The 16,437-nt window shown below is 34.2% G+C and overlaps 1 protein-coding gene across 1 annotated transcript in view; it reads right to left on the reverse strand.

Annotated features, from left to right (window-relative positions):
• LOC129229738 (neuron navigator 3-like) overlaps nt 1-13,695 on the reverse strand; it is a 707,938-nt gene extending 694,243 nt beyond the window's left edge. Inside the window, exon 1 of the mRNA XM_054864105.1 lies at nt 12,717-13,695. Within this exon, the coding sequence (XP_054720080.1) occupies nt 12,717-12,803 (87 nt within the window). The 5' untranslated portion in view covers nt 12,804-13,695. The remainder of the gene's footprint in view (nt 1-12,716) is intronic.
• Nucleotides 13,696-16,437: the final 2,742 nt, after the last annotated feature.

Raw genomic sequence — 16,437 nt, forward strand, 5'->3', positions numbered from 1 at the left:
CTTCAGTTCCAAACGTAATTTTTCCAGGATGATTCTGCTCTGTGCCATAGGGCGAAACTGGTAAGTAACAATTTAAAAACCTTTATCCTGCGATTAGACTTAAATTGACATGGGGTTAAGTTTTTTTTTCTCTCTCTAAACTCACACGCAGGTTTAGAAATTGAAAAATGAGCATGGGGTTAGCAGTTTGCCTTGGCCCGGAAACAGTCCCGATCTACGTAAACAAATATCGGATTCCTGCTGTAAAATTTTTATTTCGTAAGTTTTGCAGAATTTCACATACATTCATCGTTAATCGATCGACCAAAACTTCTCACATAATCTCATCGTTGTGAAAATGCGAGGGTGATGCAAATTTTTTTACCAGCACTGTACTAGGTACAAGACAGAGTGTGTCCCCAATGCGCACATCTCCATAGTCCGTTTCGATCTGCTCTGTTCTGTGAAAATTTTTTTTCAATGACGTCAGTGCGTCTGACGTCACTACGATTACGATATTGTAGTTCGATAAGTTCGATATACCACAATAATTATATCTTAATTCTGGATAACAACAGTGGCACAAAATTTCGGGAATATCCCTTCTGTTTTATCACAATAGATTCCACAATACTATTTAATTGAGTACAGGCAATTACCTTTAGAAATTTTCCCACACGTCACTACATATTACTGAGCTTTGGGGAAATTAAAAATATTGAATTTTGTTTGAGATAACAGAACATTAGACAGCAAACTTGGTAGGCAAATAGTCAATAATTTCTGATAAATTAAATGATGAATTTAAATGTACATTTACGTAAAATAAAGAAATTCAAAAGCGCAGAATACGAGTAACGCTGGTTAAAAATAAACTTCTTAAGGGACATCGGTTTGCTGGCATAATTTATAAATTTACTTGCACATAAGAACAATGCGGTCGTTTCCGAAATTTTTAAAGGATTTTTACTTCTTTTTACAAAAAAGGACGTATTGTATTCGCGAAAAAATTTTCACTCAAAAATCGGCCTTAATCTCCACTTTGCTCGCCCCCGAATGAATACTGTTTTTTTTTTTAAAACCCGAACACACGTGGATACATGCCTAAGAACGTATAGACACCTGAAGAATCCATTTTGACGATCCCCGAGTTAATTACAACGAGTTTTTTCGTGCCGTCCGTATGTACGTGCGTATGTGCGTATGTATCTCGCATGACTCAAGAACGGTATGTCCTACAAAGTTGAAATTGAAATTTGGTACATAGCCTCCAAGTGGGGTCTAGTTGTACACCTTCTCTTTTGGTTGCATTCGGATGTTCTAAAGGGGGTTTTTTACACCTTTTTGGGGTAAAATCATTGTTAATTTTAATGCAAACTCAAGCGGTGCTATAATTTGGCAAACACTTGGCAATATATCGCCAAGCCTTTGGTCGCCAAGTTTTGTCGCCAAATTGGCGACGAATTTGGCGTTTTTTTTAAAAATCTGGTTTTAATTTGGCCATATTTAGAGAGTTAACCATTGAATCACAACAAAACTGCCAATATTGCGAAAATTTACCTGTATAAAACGTTTTGTTTGCTTCGGTTTGCAACAATCTTGGGGTGAAAATATTTAAAGTGTTTCTTTGCTCACTCTGAGGCTTTAAATTGGAGTAAAAGGAAGTCATGTGATGCACACATCAGCTCGTTTTCTGAGAGAGCATGCTTAAGAACATAGGATGTGACCATTTTTAAAATAATTTGACTAGGTTTAATGTTTTTAAAAAGTTACTTTAATCGGTGCGCTTTCGTTGTTTACGCTTCTGCCGATGACATCACAAATGAGGCAGTGAAAACCAAAGGGATGCAAGTGGACTATTTTAAGTTTTCAATAAACGCGTTTAAAGATCAGATTCTAGGTAGGCTTTCATTGAAATTTTTTTAAAAATCATTGTGTACAGCAGCACCTACCAGGGCTACTAGTACAATCTCTTACCCCAAGATAGAGAAGGGGTTCACCTACCATTCGTACTGGTTATCTCCAAATTTTTAATTTTGCCACTTGCATCCCTCTTCTTCTCACTACCTCAAATGATGAAATGCCATTCACTGATGCCATTCGTAGAGCACAATTTTTAATTCGCTTCTTTACTCACATGTGACGGCAACGATATGGTTGATAACAAGCGCAGAGCGCAATATTTAATTCGCTTCTTGATTATCATAACGACGACACGCGGTAGACAGATGCGCCAAAGTACATCATTGGTGACGTCATAAAGACCACACCTTATTTTCAAAATCGGACATTTAAAAAAAATTAACTAAAAATCAAGTGTTGGGAAAATTAAATTTTTTTCTCGCTCCATGTTATTTTTTTTACTTATTCTATAAATTTCAGTGACAAAAAGCAGTACTTTTGACTGAAGGAAACAACCCTATTATCTGTATCACGGATAACTATTCTTTATTCGGATTACTGACTCTCTAACCGAATTACAAAGCACAAATACATATCCTAATGAGTATCTCAATCTCCTTACCATACAAATTCATTCAATGAATTTCCCGTTTTTAGTTAAACAATGCTCTCATTAAAGGATGTTAACATAACTCTACATTGCAGGAACAAGTGCTACTGCATCAACGGCAGAAATTTCCCTCACTCAGAGACGGATTCGCCAGTGGCCTGAATCGATTTATTAGCTTGGCAGAAATTAGCGCCAACTAATTAATTAGTTCGCGCCTAATAGATTAATGATGATTTTAATTAATACACAACATACTCATTCAGGCTTGGAATGTAATGAATTTATGAGTTCACTCAGAAACTTGTTAGATATGATTCAGGAGCAAGCGGCGAAATCAACTAGGTATTATCTTAACATATTAAAATAATTAAGTGTATTAAATTTAGAAAAAAAGCAAGATAACGTAAAATTCCGCGTTAACGCATGTTTTTACTTCCTTTTACAAAAAAGGAAGTATTGTATTCTCGAAAAAATTCACTCAAAAATCGACCTTAATTTCCATTTTATTCATCCCCGAATGAATATTGATTTTTTTCTTCGACTCGACCACACGTGGATAAGTGCCTAAGAACCAATAGACACGCGAAATATCCATAATGACGATTATCGAGTTAATTACAACGAATTTTCTCGTGACGTCTGTATGTACGTATATAACTTAAGAATGGTATGTCCTAGAAAGTTGAAATTTGGTACGTAGACTCCTAGTGAGGTCTAGTTGTGCACCTCTCCTTTTGGTTGCATTCAGGTGTTTCTAAAGGGGGTCATTTGACCCTTTTTTAGGGAAGAAACATTGATAATTTCGATGTAAACTCAAATTAGGTTATAATTTGGCGGACACTTGGCGATGTCTCGCCAGTCTTTTGGTCGCCAAGTTTTTCCGCCAACTTTGCGATAAATTTGGTGATTTTTTTTTTTTAAATCTGATTTCCATTTGGCCACTGTTGGGGATATTTAGAGAGTAAACTATTGAATCACATTGAAATTGCCAGTAATAGGGAAATGACATTAAATTGGAGTAAAAGGAAGTCATGTGATGCACACATCAGCACGTTTAGTTGAATTTAATCTTGATTTTCAATTGGTAGGAAACATAATAAAAAAAGGAAAGGTGTTTTTTTCTTTCCTTTTTGATTTTTTATATAAAGTTTTGCACGTTGAATCTAGTCTCCCTTTTTGCAACCATTAAACAGACAAAAAAGGGAGTTTCTTAGATTGGTAACCGGATAAAAATTAGAAATTAATTAGTTTCAATGATGCAACATAGCTGCCTGCGAAAGGATAGTACAGCTTGACACGGAGAGAAGGCGGATGAACTTGAAGCAGAAACATCATTTGTAATAGGTTGTTTGTCATTTTGTAATAGATAGGATCAGCGAGAACACGCCTCTAACTACTCGGCATTTTCTTGCTGATTCTACCTATTACAAATGATGTTTCCGCTTCAAGTTCATCCGCCATCTCTCCGAGGTTAAGCTTTACACAAGTGCTTATATGTTTGCTTTGAGAATCAATGAAAGTCTCATTGCACATGGGGTGTATTTAAGGTATGATCATCAGTTTTAAATTGTATTTCTAGTTCACCATTTGTGGTCACGTTTGTGAAACGTATCTACGTCATTTCTTTGGAAAGAAGCAAAATCTGAAAAAACAAAAACCTCAAACATTGATACAGCAGTAACGGACGTATCTTATGAGATAAGTCCATTACTGAGTAAAAAAATATTTTGAAAGTTTGTTTCTGGGAATGTTTAGAATTTAATTGTATTACGTAAAAGTAGAGTCCATGTTCTTCTTAAAATGGGTGCAATGAAAGGAGAGTCTAACTTATTTGAATCGATTATTTAAAAAAAGGCGTAAGTCCAAGTAATGCAACTTTTCAGGAATCAATAAAAAGTGATTTTTTTATTCAAAAATGAACTAAATTCTACGAAACTTTTTACGTCGAATCTAGCCACAGGTATGACCATTACATCACCTTAAATTAAGTTTCATTTTGTCAATGAAATTAATTAAAAATATTTTTTTTTTTAATTTGAACTTATGCCTTTTCTTCAATAAATATCCTGAAAGACTAGTTTTGAGTGATTTATTTAATTTAATTATTTAGTTTGTGTGTCTGTGTGTGTGTATGTCATTGGCGTAGCGCAGAACTTTTCAATGGTAATAATAATAATAATTAAAAATCAATAAATAAAAATTTTTTAAAACAATTAATATAAGAAAAAGAGAACTATAAAAAGTAAAAAAGTGAAAGAGGGTCGAGATGTTTTTTAGGGGGGGGGGGGGAATTTGCGCCTTTGAATTTAAGGGGGGTGGGCGTCCCTGGCTCAAATTCTCAGAGTCCGAGCTAAAGTCGGCCATTTTTCCTACGACTCGTTTCCCTGTTCCCCGTGTTCTCCTCCCCTGTCTTTAACCAGTGAAAAAAATCGCATACTAACTGCAATTATGAGATCAAACACCCGGAAAAGAGTCCATTGATTAATTTTACGACATCACAGCTTAATTTAGTACATTTGTCTTTAAAGAAAGCCGCGGTATACATAAACTCATAAAATTCATCCACTCTCCTTAACTGCGCCAAACACCGCCAACATAAACGTAACTCACGTCAAAGTTCAAGCTTACAGATGTTCAATCCCCAACATCTCGAATAAATTCCGACACCGCGGCAAAGGGTTCCGTCTTGATTATGACGTATGCGGCCATCTCCCCCACCTTGATTAGAGCAGACGCGATCCTTGACAGGAGATTTATCCTTCAACTTTAGGGCTCCCTTTACAACATTTCCCGAAATCTGTAACAAACGCGGCTTCCTTGGGCGTAATGCAGTTTTAATGAGTTACACTTGATGGAGGTAGAACAGGTAGTGATTGGGGAATCATCGCGGGATTCCAAAGGAACAAGGTACTTCGTAGCGCGGGAGAAAAAGGGGCGCTGCAACAATCTTCTTCGCCGGGAGATTAATTTTTGTAAATAATTAACGAGGGACGGGAGGCGTTTAATAGAAGAGTGCGAGTGATTAGTTTCGGCGAAAAAGGAGCCCGCAGAACCGATGGTTAATTAAAAATGGATGTCAGTTGGTTACGGTTTTGGTTGATATCACTCAGTCTTATAGGAGCTTATTTAAAACAAACTTCTACTAGTAACACACGGGTCATTCCCACGGGTATGGTGCAAATCATCTCCGATATTTTTTTGAATCAATCTGAATACTTTCCAACAATGATCATATCTTTTAAAATAGATTCTTCATTTATTAATGCATGATAAAATATCAATAGTTCGTACCTACAATCAGCATTTCAGCAAGGCAACAATCCCCGATCTTCACTGCCCAAGAAACCTCTCTTCTACAATAGCTAGGCTACGTACTGGACATTTCAAGGACATGAAGATATTGATGATCAATATTAAATCCTATCCCATCTGTAAGCACTGTCCCCATTCACAACTAACTCCAGATCATGTTTTTAAACACCAGGCCATTATTCGCTCCCTCCTCCAAATTGGAACACTACCAATTGAAATTCTCTACAGCCTTCAGGCTCAGGCTCCTGTACTCTTTTAGGCTCCTGTACTCTCAGGCTCCTGTACTCTCAGGCTCCTGTGTCTCTCAGGCTCCTGTATCTCTCAGGCTCCTGTATCTCTCAGGCTCCTGTACAGCCATCAGATCATGTTCTTGAACACCAGGTCATTATTCGCTCCCTCCTCCAACTTGGAACACTACCAATTGAAATCCTATACAGCCATCAGGTTCCAGAATTAACAGATCTCGTCAAGGAAGGGTTTTAAAATATTTTGACTACTCCGAATAGCAGAGAGAACAAAAGAGTCTTTTAGCACCTTTGTTCGGAATTATGATATAGTAAACGAAAAATAAAATGATTTGGTATACAGAAGACTATAGCAAATAGTATCTTAAACAAATTGCAATTTTGTAGGTAATAAAGTAAAAAAAAACTTGTGACACGTCCGGCATACCAGACATCACTTTGAAGTAAATATTTCTGCTTTAAAAAAAAGTAAAACATCATGAACTTTATTATAAAATCTTCCCCAGACGATAGTAAAACATAACATAAGCGCTTAAAAGGATAAATAAAAGCTTATACAGTGGCTCCCAAAAGTGTTCGTACTCTTTGAAATTTTTTAGTAAAACCAAAATAACGCGAAACTGAATTCGAATATGAAGTCCAATATTTTTTTACATCATTCCTATGTCATTCTAAATAAAACCCTGTAGGTTTTTAAAAATATTGACGGATTTTCTTTTTGAAATGAGTCAAAAAACGAAAAGACAGAGAAATAATACGCCACAAAAGTCATCGTACAATCAAATATTTTCGAATGAATTCGTGATTAAAACTCATCTGTCGTTTTTTTATTATTTTTGCATTGTGTTGACCCTTAAAAATCATTTGGCTTGATTTTTTGTTTATTTATTCCTTAATATTGTGCTTATTACTTTAAAATGGCTGGTATTCGTAAAAACCCACAAACGCCGTTCTAAATTTGAATTTTTTCCTCACAGTAGCGCTAAATTGCTTTGAAATGTCTCTAAATTAGTTATTTTATTCCATTCTATAGTAAAGTGCTTGATAAAATGCTTTAAAGAAAAGAATCGAACCGAAAATAAGGTAAGAAAAGGTCAACCGGCAAAGTTTGCAAAGCGTGATTGGAGATTAACAGTTAAAAAAATTTATGAAAAATACACATTTGAGTGCTGTAAAAGTTTCTGCACAGTTAAATGACAATTTTTACATTTAATTTTCCATTGAAATTGTTTGCCAAGTTCTCTGATTAGCTGGACTAAAAGGGAACTCTTCTCGCAGAAGTTTTCTTGGCCTTGCGAAAAACAGATAGCTTACGCTTTTCGTCGCAAAATCAATGATAAATAAGCTCAAAACGGTTGGGAATTACGTCTTACTTTCAGATAAAAATAAATTCAACATTTTTGGTTAAATTGTTGTATAATTGTAAGTAGAAGAAAAAATTAAGAACTTAATCTTAAGAACTTAGTTGGACCAGTTAATCAGGACGGTGAAGGTGTTCTTGTGTGAGGGTGCATATCAGCATTAGAACTTGGTAGTTAGGAATTTTTTGATGAAATAATGATTAATGCTGTTCGTTTAAATGTTTTAAAAACCAATTTTAAACTCTTAGCCAAAAATTTGGTTATCGGAAACAACTTTGTTTTTTATCAAGATAACGATAAGAAGCGCACGGTTTTCAACGTTTGCGGCTAGTGCCTCAAAAATTGTCCCAAAGTTTAGAAAATACCCCTTCAATCTCCAGTTTTGAACTTAAAGTAACATATTTAGAGATATCTGGAGGCTAGATTACGAAAATGTGGATTCGAAACGAAAATAGTGCTAGAAACAGTAAGACTCGAAGTGTGGTTGAACACTTACTCAGAAATTACGAAAAAAAAAAAAAAAAAAAAAATATATATATATATATATATATATATATATATATATATATATATATATATAAAAGAATGAAATCTATTCCAAGACGTTTAAAAGGTGCTGTTGATACTGCATTATATTCTACTAAATAATATCTTAATAAAAAATTAGATTATTTAATAATATATAGACATTTTTTAAAGTGTACGAAGACTTTTGTGACATAAAATTTCCGGCACTTTTTGGTTTTTGGTATTTAAAAAATTAAGTTTTAATGTTTAAAAAAAAAATTGCATGTATTTTTGTTGAAAATTGATCATAGATCTTATAATTAAATACCTATTACGAAATAAAAATTCTAACCAATGGAGAGGGTCCTATTTCAGTGAAAGTAGTAGGTGTACGAACAATTTTGGGAGCCACTGTATATTAAAAGTAAATTCGACAGTAGAGCTGAAATTCGAGATCAGAATCCATGGTCGGAAAAAAAGTAAAAATCTAAAATTAGTCTTGCAAGTAAACTGCCTTTAGATTAGACATAAAATATATTTTAAATCAGCACCAAATGATGATTGAAAATAAAATGCTGAACTTAAACACTGCAAGTAAAATTTAGGATGAAATTTTTCACAAATGAAATAGAAAACATAAGTAAGCTTGAGTAATTTTTTGTTTGATGCATGGTTGTAGATAAAATGTAGAAAAAGTGAAAGAAGGACAAGTTAAGTCCTTTTTTGTATTTTTTCCATGCTAAATTCAACATATCTGTGCACCATATTTTTCACAGAAGAATTCGCAGATAAAGCTCTAAAATTTTCAATTTATTGAAAACTGAATCCTCAAGGTCATTGATCAGAGAGATAGATGACGATTTGTAATGCTTAAAAAAACTTTTTCCATGAAAAAAAAAGAAACAAATTTCATTTAAAATCTATATTGAATAAAGAAAATTTTTTTCAACATCGCGAAATGTTGAAATGCTTTTTTATTCAAACGAGAAAAAATGTAGTTAAATTAAAGTTCATAATTATTATTTTTAAACTTGCTCTACAAAATTCATTCTTTTAGTTGTTATTTTTATTATTTTTTAGGAATCTAATAATTAAATTGGATTTGGCTATTAGCGGGGTAAAACATTGTGCTTTTAACTCATTTTGAATTTTTTTGATGCCATGTGCCTTGCGTAAAATTTACGTTTTGCTGTGAGAATATTTAGGAGGAGTACTAAACTATCCTAACTTTTGAAAATCACGAACAAACGGCAAAGGTGTTACAAAAACGGGCGAAAAAATTGAAAAGACTTGTAAAGTGATTGCACGGCATTGATGATAGATTTCAAAACCGCGTGGTGGCGCACCCATTTACAAGCAATGATAATCTAAACCGTAATCAAAGCGACATTTTATTGTAAAATTATTCTAATCAAGATTAACTTTCAACTACTCTGGAAGGTCGACAGAACTGCGTAAGATATATTTCCTTGTAGACGAAAACTGTATAGAAGTAAAATATCTTTGATTGCTAAAATATTCAATGCAATCAGAATCTACCAAGGCCTAATTGCAACTGCAATTATTAAAACATAAAAGATAATTTTCGTCCGTTTTCAAGCACACCATCGAAAACAGAATTAAAATTTCTTATTACTTTTTACAATGAAATAATGTAAATGCACTATAAAAATTCGTTTTTATGGCAATAATATCCTTGAAAACAACAATACTATCATAACTGCATATTAAAGGTAAAAAATCAATTGATATTAAACTAAAAAAGAAATTAAGTTTTAAACAAAAAAATTCAGCCAAGGTGTTCCCCCCCCCCCCCACACCTCTTTATTTAATTCAAGGGAGGTGCAGTTGCCCCCCCCCCTCTTAATACTCGTAATTAAGGGTCCTGAAGGTATTACTATAATCATTATGACTGCAGAGTGCTTAAAAGATAGATGCATTTTCTCGTTAAAAGTGTAATATAAGATCACTGGTGACAATAGTGGGCACGTATCAAACAAATGAGAAAACGTATTAATTACAGATTTAAAATCTAAATTTCATCCTATTTCTTGCAACAAAAGGGGCACAAAGCTAGTTTACATTACTGGTCCATAGTGGTATGCAGACAATACACCAATATGGCCTCCTCCTTATAATATTTGGTTTGTAATTAAACATATTTAAATTTTAATAACATAGTATTTTCGACTACCAAAAAAAAAAAAAAACAGCAGGCACATCATAAATATTTTGCGCATATTGTAGTGTTTCAGAATAAATCAGTCAAAAGTAGTACAGTAAAACCTGTAAAGTTGACCACACTTGAAAGTTGACCACCTGTCTAAGTTGACCGCTATTTTCATGCACAGAATTAGATCTTATCATATAATTAAACCTCTATAAGTTGACCACTAAGTAGTGCACTGCAAGTGGTCAACTTACACAGGCTTCACTGTATTGCGTAAAGCCTTGATTTTCTCTAAAGATACTTTTTTTTGGGGGGGGGGGGCACTATAGTTTTCTGTAAAGGAATAATTTGCAATTTGTACGTCCACAGCATTGTTCTCTCACTTTAAGATTCAGGATTGTTTAATCCATATATGCCTTCTTAGTTTAAAGTGTAGTTATATACAGATTAGTTATCCTAGATAGTTAATAGAACCTACGAAAGACAATATTGAGCGAATGCAGGGAGACTATTTTGATGCGAGTTAACAATCTGGCTGCTAGTCCCGCGATTTCAGCAAGCAACGTAAATGGTACGAAATTTGCTCATCCTGTTATTTACACGTGCATGAGTTCTTCCCAAGCAATTTCATCGCTTAGACATTAATAATGTAATCATATTTTCTTCTCCAGTCAAGAAAAAATATCGCACACGTTGAGTAGCTTGTTGCTTAAATTTGAAAAAAAAAAAAAAAAAATAATAATAATAATAAATTTGAATTTTGACATCTTGAATTTAAATTATGTTTTTCGCAATCACGAGTGTGTGTATGTAGGCGTGTGTGTTTGTGTGTACGGGTTATGTGTATGTGTGTTTGTGGGCTGGCATAAGTGTGTGGGTAGTTGTGTGTATGAATGTGTGTGTGGGGGGAGGTATGTGTATGTGTGTGTAAGCATATGTGTTTGTGTCTGTGTGCAAGCATGAATGTGTGGGTAGTTGTGTGTATGTGTGTGTATGTTTTTGTGTGTGTGTAGGTATGTGTATGTGTGTTTGTGTGTGCGTGCGTGTGTGTAGTTGTGAATGGTATGCGCGTGTGTGTAGGACATGGATGCAACCTGGAGACGGCTTTCGCTATAGGTGCAGCATCGTGAGGAGCCCGTCGACGGTGATGGTGCGGAGGGTCGCGGTAGGAAAAATCAAAGGACCTCAAAAACAGTCAAATGAGAACAATAAGCAATCGTGATTGCTAAAAAAAAAAAAACCTCATGAAACTGCAAAGAAAAATCAAGAAACTTCAATTTAGTGCAAAGAATGTAAAACTGACCCTTATTTACAGATTATCTTACGAAGCGTAATTTCTAACATATAGTTCGAGTACGTGCAGATTATAAGTTGTGGAACCCCGATTTTACGTATTCCGACGGCATGGTAATATAAAACGCGCCAAGCGGGAAAACGTAAAACCGGAGGTGGGATAAAAATTTAAGCGTAAGTGAATCGATTATTTTAGAAAGGGCGTAAGTTCAATGGAATGTACAATTTCATTTATAGTACGTTCTATACTAGACTCTTTTTGCAATTTCGAATGTTGATTTTCACTTGAAAATAAAAATTGCTTAACAGTTTTTTTGCTTTGACAATAAAGATAATAAGACGGAGCGGAAAGAATGCCTGGAACGGCTACAAACAGTTGAAAAACAAATTTATATCGAAAACAAGAACCCGAAAAAGAGTTTCTACGTGTCTTGTATAGAAAAAATGGTTTTGATTTGTTTTTAGAAAAACATGTTAAGCAGATTTTCCTAAAAAGGGTCAAGTAAAAGCCAGAATATTTTGACATTAACAGCATAGCAATTTTCTTGGACCAACAGAAAATGATGTCGGAAGCAACTTATGAGACGGACAACATAAAATCGGAGTTCCACTGTAGTACAAATTTTTACACACTTTTTATGTTCCAGAAAAAAATCGAGCAGTCGGAGGATTATTAACGCAACTTCCATCTTCTGCAACAGGGGTGCCCCCCCCTCCAAGTTCAATGCCGCAAATTCCCCCCAAAAAGTTTTCTCAACTCTCTTTTCCTTGTTTATTTTTAGCTCTTTTTTTCTGTTATTTATATTTTAAAAATATTTTATTTATTTTTAGTCATTATTATTATTTTATTAGAAAAGTTCTGTGCTGCGGCAATGACACACACAAACTAAATAAATAAATGAAACAAAATGTAAACAGAATAAAATAAATAATTTGAATTAAAAATAAAATAAATAAATTTAAATAAATAAATAACAAAAATTAAAAATCCCCTCCAAAAGTTTTGATGGCACAACTATCCCCCCTCCCTATGGGCATCACTATTCCGAAAGGATTTATTGTACATCTGTGAATGTTAGCACCGCTGCAAGCTGCGTTCTTAAACATTCCCCTAAATTACGTTTCACGGAGAGCGGGCATGAAAAAGCTGGGAAAATGCTTATTTCATTCCTTAAAATGTAGGTAAATAAAAAATAACAATCGATGCATTTTAGGACAGTTGTATACAAAATCCCGTTTCTCGTGTAAATATTCAAACAAATTTTCCGCTTAAAAGAGTATTTAAAAATCGTTCAATTACGTCAAAATCAAAGTATGAAAAAAGCAAAAAACGTTACCTGGATAATAGACTTCCTTTTGGTGGCATTGAAAGCTAAACTTTCCGTAGAGCCATCATTCTTCCCTCCTCTCCGAAGACATGCCATTTTCTCAAAAGTATCCTTTTGCTTTCGCTCAAGTTCTACACCATCGAATCACAAATGAATAATCCACAAGGTTGAAAAATAAAATGTATCCAAAACTCTACGGTAATCACATAACTAATATGATGAAGCAATAACGAAGTCGATAACAAACATTTGAGATTAAAAACGATCTTGCCATATCCAACACGGAATTATAAAAGAGGTCACTTGCTTTTACGTAAAAAAAATCTTGAAATTGAAGAACTTTTTACTGATTGATACCTTTGAGTTTTTCTTAACTTTTACTTCAAGCATTTTTGATTAATTATTAGAACTTTTTAATAAATAGCTAAAGGGTAGAATTGAAGAAATATCAATAGCTATTTTTTTTAAAAATGTGCTGGTTAATAGCGTAGGTGTTTTCCTGAAAATGGTCGTTGATGATTATGACAGACAAAACAAATTACGAGTGTCGCATAGTTGCGTTTCTCAAATCACATGAAAACAAGAAAGTGCTTAAAATCTGATATCAAATTATGTTCGTAGATGTGAAACTACCCACGCAAATAAACAAATATCATAAATAATCAAGTATTTCTTTCGAAAACTTAAACATAATTAGAAACGCATTCAAGTATTCTGGGTGAAGACATTTTCTGATTTTACATCAACTTCACGAAAAGCTTTAGATTTTTCGATTTAACGCTCATGTACAAGCATTATCTTTCTGCAAAATCAAAACTGCATCACACCTGGCCAAAGGTATCACCTGACGCTTGCGCACCTGTGAGAAAACAAATCAATCATTTTAACACAAGCACTCGCAAACATCTTGATAAAATCACGAATCACAGAAATCACACAATTTCGAGTCTTGTCTCAGAATGTTTGGTTTGACCACCATGATTTTTTTGAGGGGTTTGTTTTTATGATCAAGTTAACTTTCGTCCACCGGGGATGTCCGGAATAATCCCGCGTGTTCGCCTTCCGACTCCTCAGCCCCGGCAGAGGAGTGGAGTTGTTCCTCCTCCTACAGTTCGCACGCGACTGCAAGAACCGAGGCACACGTGCAACAGATAGGGTTGCCATTCTGCGTCGTAGGATGGCGGCGCTGTCGCGTGCCGACATTTTTCTTTTTATTTCTTACGCCAAGTCCTAGCTATAAAAAAAGCTTTTAAATACAGTTTGATGGTTCAATACAAGTGCTTTCTATTTCCCGTTTAATTAGGGAAAAATCTGGAAACAAGCTAATTAATACAAAGGACAGGAAGCTCATTAAAAAAATATTGGATAGCATTCGAAAACTTTTCTAGAGCATTCTCTCACGCACTTCTAAGAGGACTGCTTACTGGGTGTCTTGGATCAGTCCCTTTTAAATACTAGGACATTTTTTAAATTTTTATCAACATGCCGGACACCACAAAAGTTGAATAAAAAATGACAACGTATATAAAGTACAAATTGAGAATGAAAAAGCTTAAAAAACCAGCAAACAGCTGTTTCGGCACTCAGAGTGCCGAAACAGCTGTTTGCTGGTGTTTTAACCTTTTTCATTCTCAATTTGTACTTTATATACGTTGTCATTTTTTATTCACTATACAGTACAAAGTTTTCGACTACTTTTTATGTAACCACAAAAGTTATTTGCAGCGCAAAACGTACCGCTGGGAATCTAAAACCTATAGAGGCAAACCTAACCTGGCAATGTCGTAAGGGGCCAATCATTAATTATGTAAGGGTACCGAAGGGGAGGGACGTTGGAAAAATCTCTACATAGCCTTACTTTGGGTGGGGCGGGGGGTTAAACCCATTCTTTAGTAAGATTTTCCAAGTCGATATTTTATATCAGAAATCGCGCGGTCTAGTGATTTGGCAGGGATCATATGTCATTTGCGTCTGGGAGGTAAAAAACGTATTAGGCTGAGCTGTTTTTTATTTGTTTTACAAAGAATGAATAGCGTAAAACACAATAAAAGAATCGCACTATGTATGGCATGCTTTATTTTTAACTAGTATCGCATCAAAAAAGAAAAAAAAAAAATGTCGACAAAACATTTAGTCTAGATTCCAACTTTTTAATAAATATTCTTTTTCTCGAAATATTTTTCTACATAAAATTTTTTTACACATTTGTGGACAGCCTCCAAGGGGGACAGAGGGGAACAAGAATTGTGACATCACACATTTTGGTTCAGTAGCGTACATAGACTTCAGTGTGAATAAGATTTTAAGATTTTTTTTTTTCAATTTTAACATACTGTTATTTTTTCAGACCGTGCGCTCTCTTGCCTCCTGCGCCCCCCTCCCGGGGGGAGGGTTTGCTATGTACGCTACTGGATGTAAAACTACTTTTTACTTACATTGATATGTTAGGTTATGTAGCGGGACGTGACAAGGGTAGGGCGTAAAGTTTCGAGCGACAGTTAACTTTACGCTTTTCTTTTCATATTATGCAAGTTTTAGCATTTCAGGTGCAATTCATGCTATCTACTCGTAAAAATAAATCGCGGATACTATAGGACACTTGCACTTGCTTTCTTAGAACTTAAGCACTGAACAAGTTAGAAGTAACTTTTCATAAAAGTTGATACATATAACAAAACACACACACACGAAGAAGAGAGACATCCATCAGTCAACATTTGTTTGAATTTTAGCTTCTTGAATTCGAATTAGGATCCTACTCGTTGGACTTCTAGTTTCTACAAATGGAATGGAATGCAAAAGGCCAAGAAGTTTGCAGCCGTCATTGTTATGACTGGTGGTTTTCTGGAACAGGTAATGCGAGGCATATTCATAAAAAAAGACACGGTGATTAGGATGCGATAATAAAGGATTTTACGCCAATATCCAACCTTACAATTATTATAAAGACTATTTACAGAGTATAATATGCGAATTTTTATTTCTTATCAATTTTAAATGATGGGAATTAGTAATCTGGGAATTTCGTATTAAGATGAAGTTTTGTCATTTAGGTTCCACTATATAGGTATTTTTTCCTGGAAAAACGTAATTTTAGACAAAAAAAAAAAGCAAAAGTTTTTTAATGTAAAGCCTGCTCTGAGTTAAACCCTGAAAAAAAATATTAATAAAATCAAACCACAGCCGATTAGCAACTATGACAACGAAATTTATTAAAAACAACCGTCCAAATGGTAAATTAAAAAATCAGAGCAACATCAACTTTTTTCAAATGAGGATAGTGAGAAATTCGTGATATTGCTCAAAAAAAAAAAAAAAAAAAAAAAAAAAAAAACTAATTTTTTTAGTACAAATCTTTCTTTTGAAATTACGACTAATTCTGTCCTGATTTTGTTCCAGATTCTTTTACAAAACCTTCAATGTCTGAAAAGTATTTTAGGATGACTCACGCCACTTTCATTCAAATCACGACAATCATAAACGATTGTTCATTTTCAGTAAAAAAAAAAAAAAAAAGCTGTATGTAATACTACACAACGGATTGGAAATAATTTGCACTGCAACAAGGACATTTCGAAATCTTCACAAAACGCAAGATTACATTTAAAAGATTTAAATTCTTGTGGTATACAGTGAAGCACCATTTATACGTTTCTCTTTTATACGTTTTTATCAATTATACGTTTTTAAAATTGGTCCCTCTAAAATCTAATACACATTAACCTATACC

This window comes from Uloborus diversus, chromosome 9 (assembly GCF_026930045.1).
Source record: "Uloborus diversus isolate 005 chromosome 9, Udiv.v.3.1, whole genome shotgun sequence".
Lineage (NCBI taxonomy): Eukaryota > Metazoa > Arthropoda > Arachnida > Araneae > Uloboridae > Uloborus > Uloborus diversus.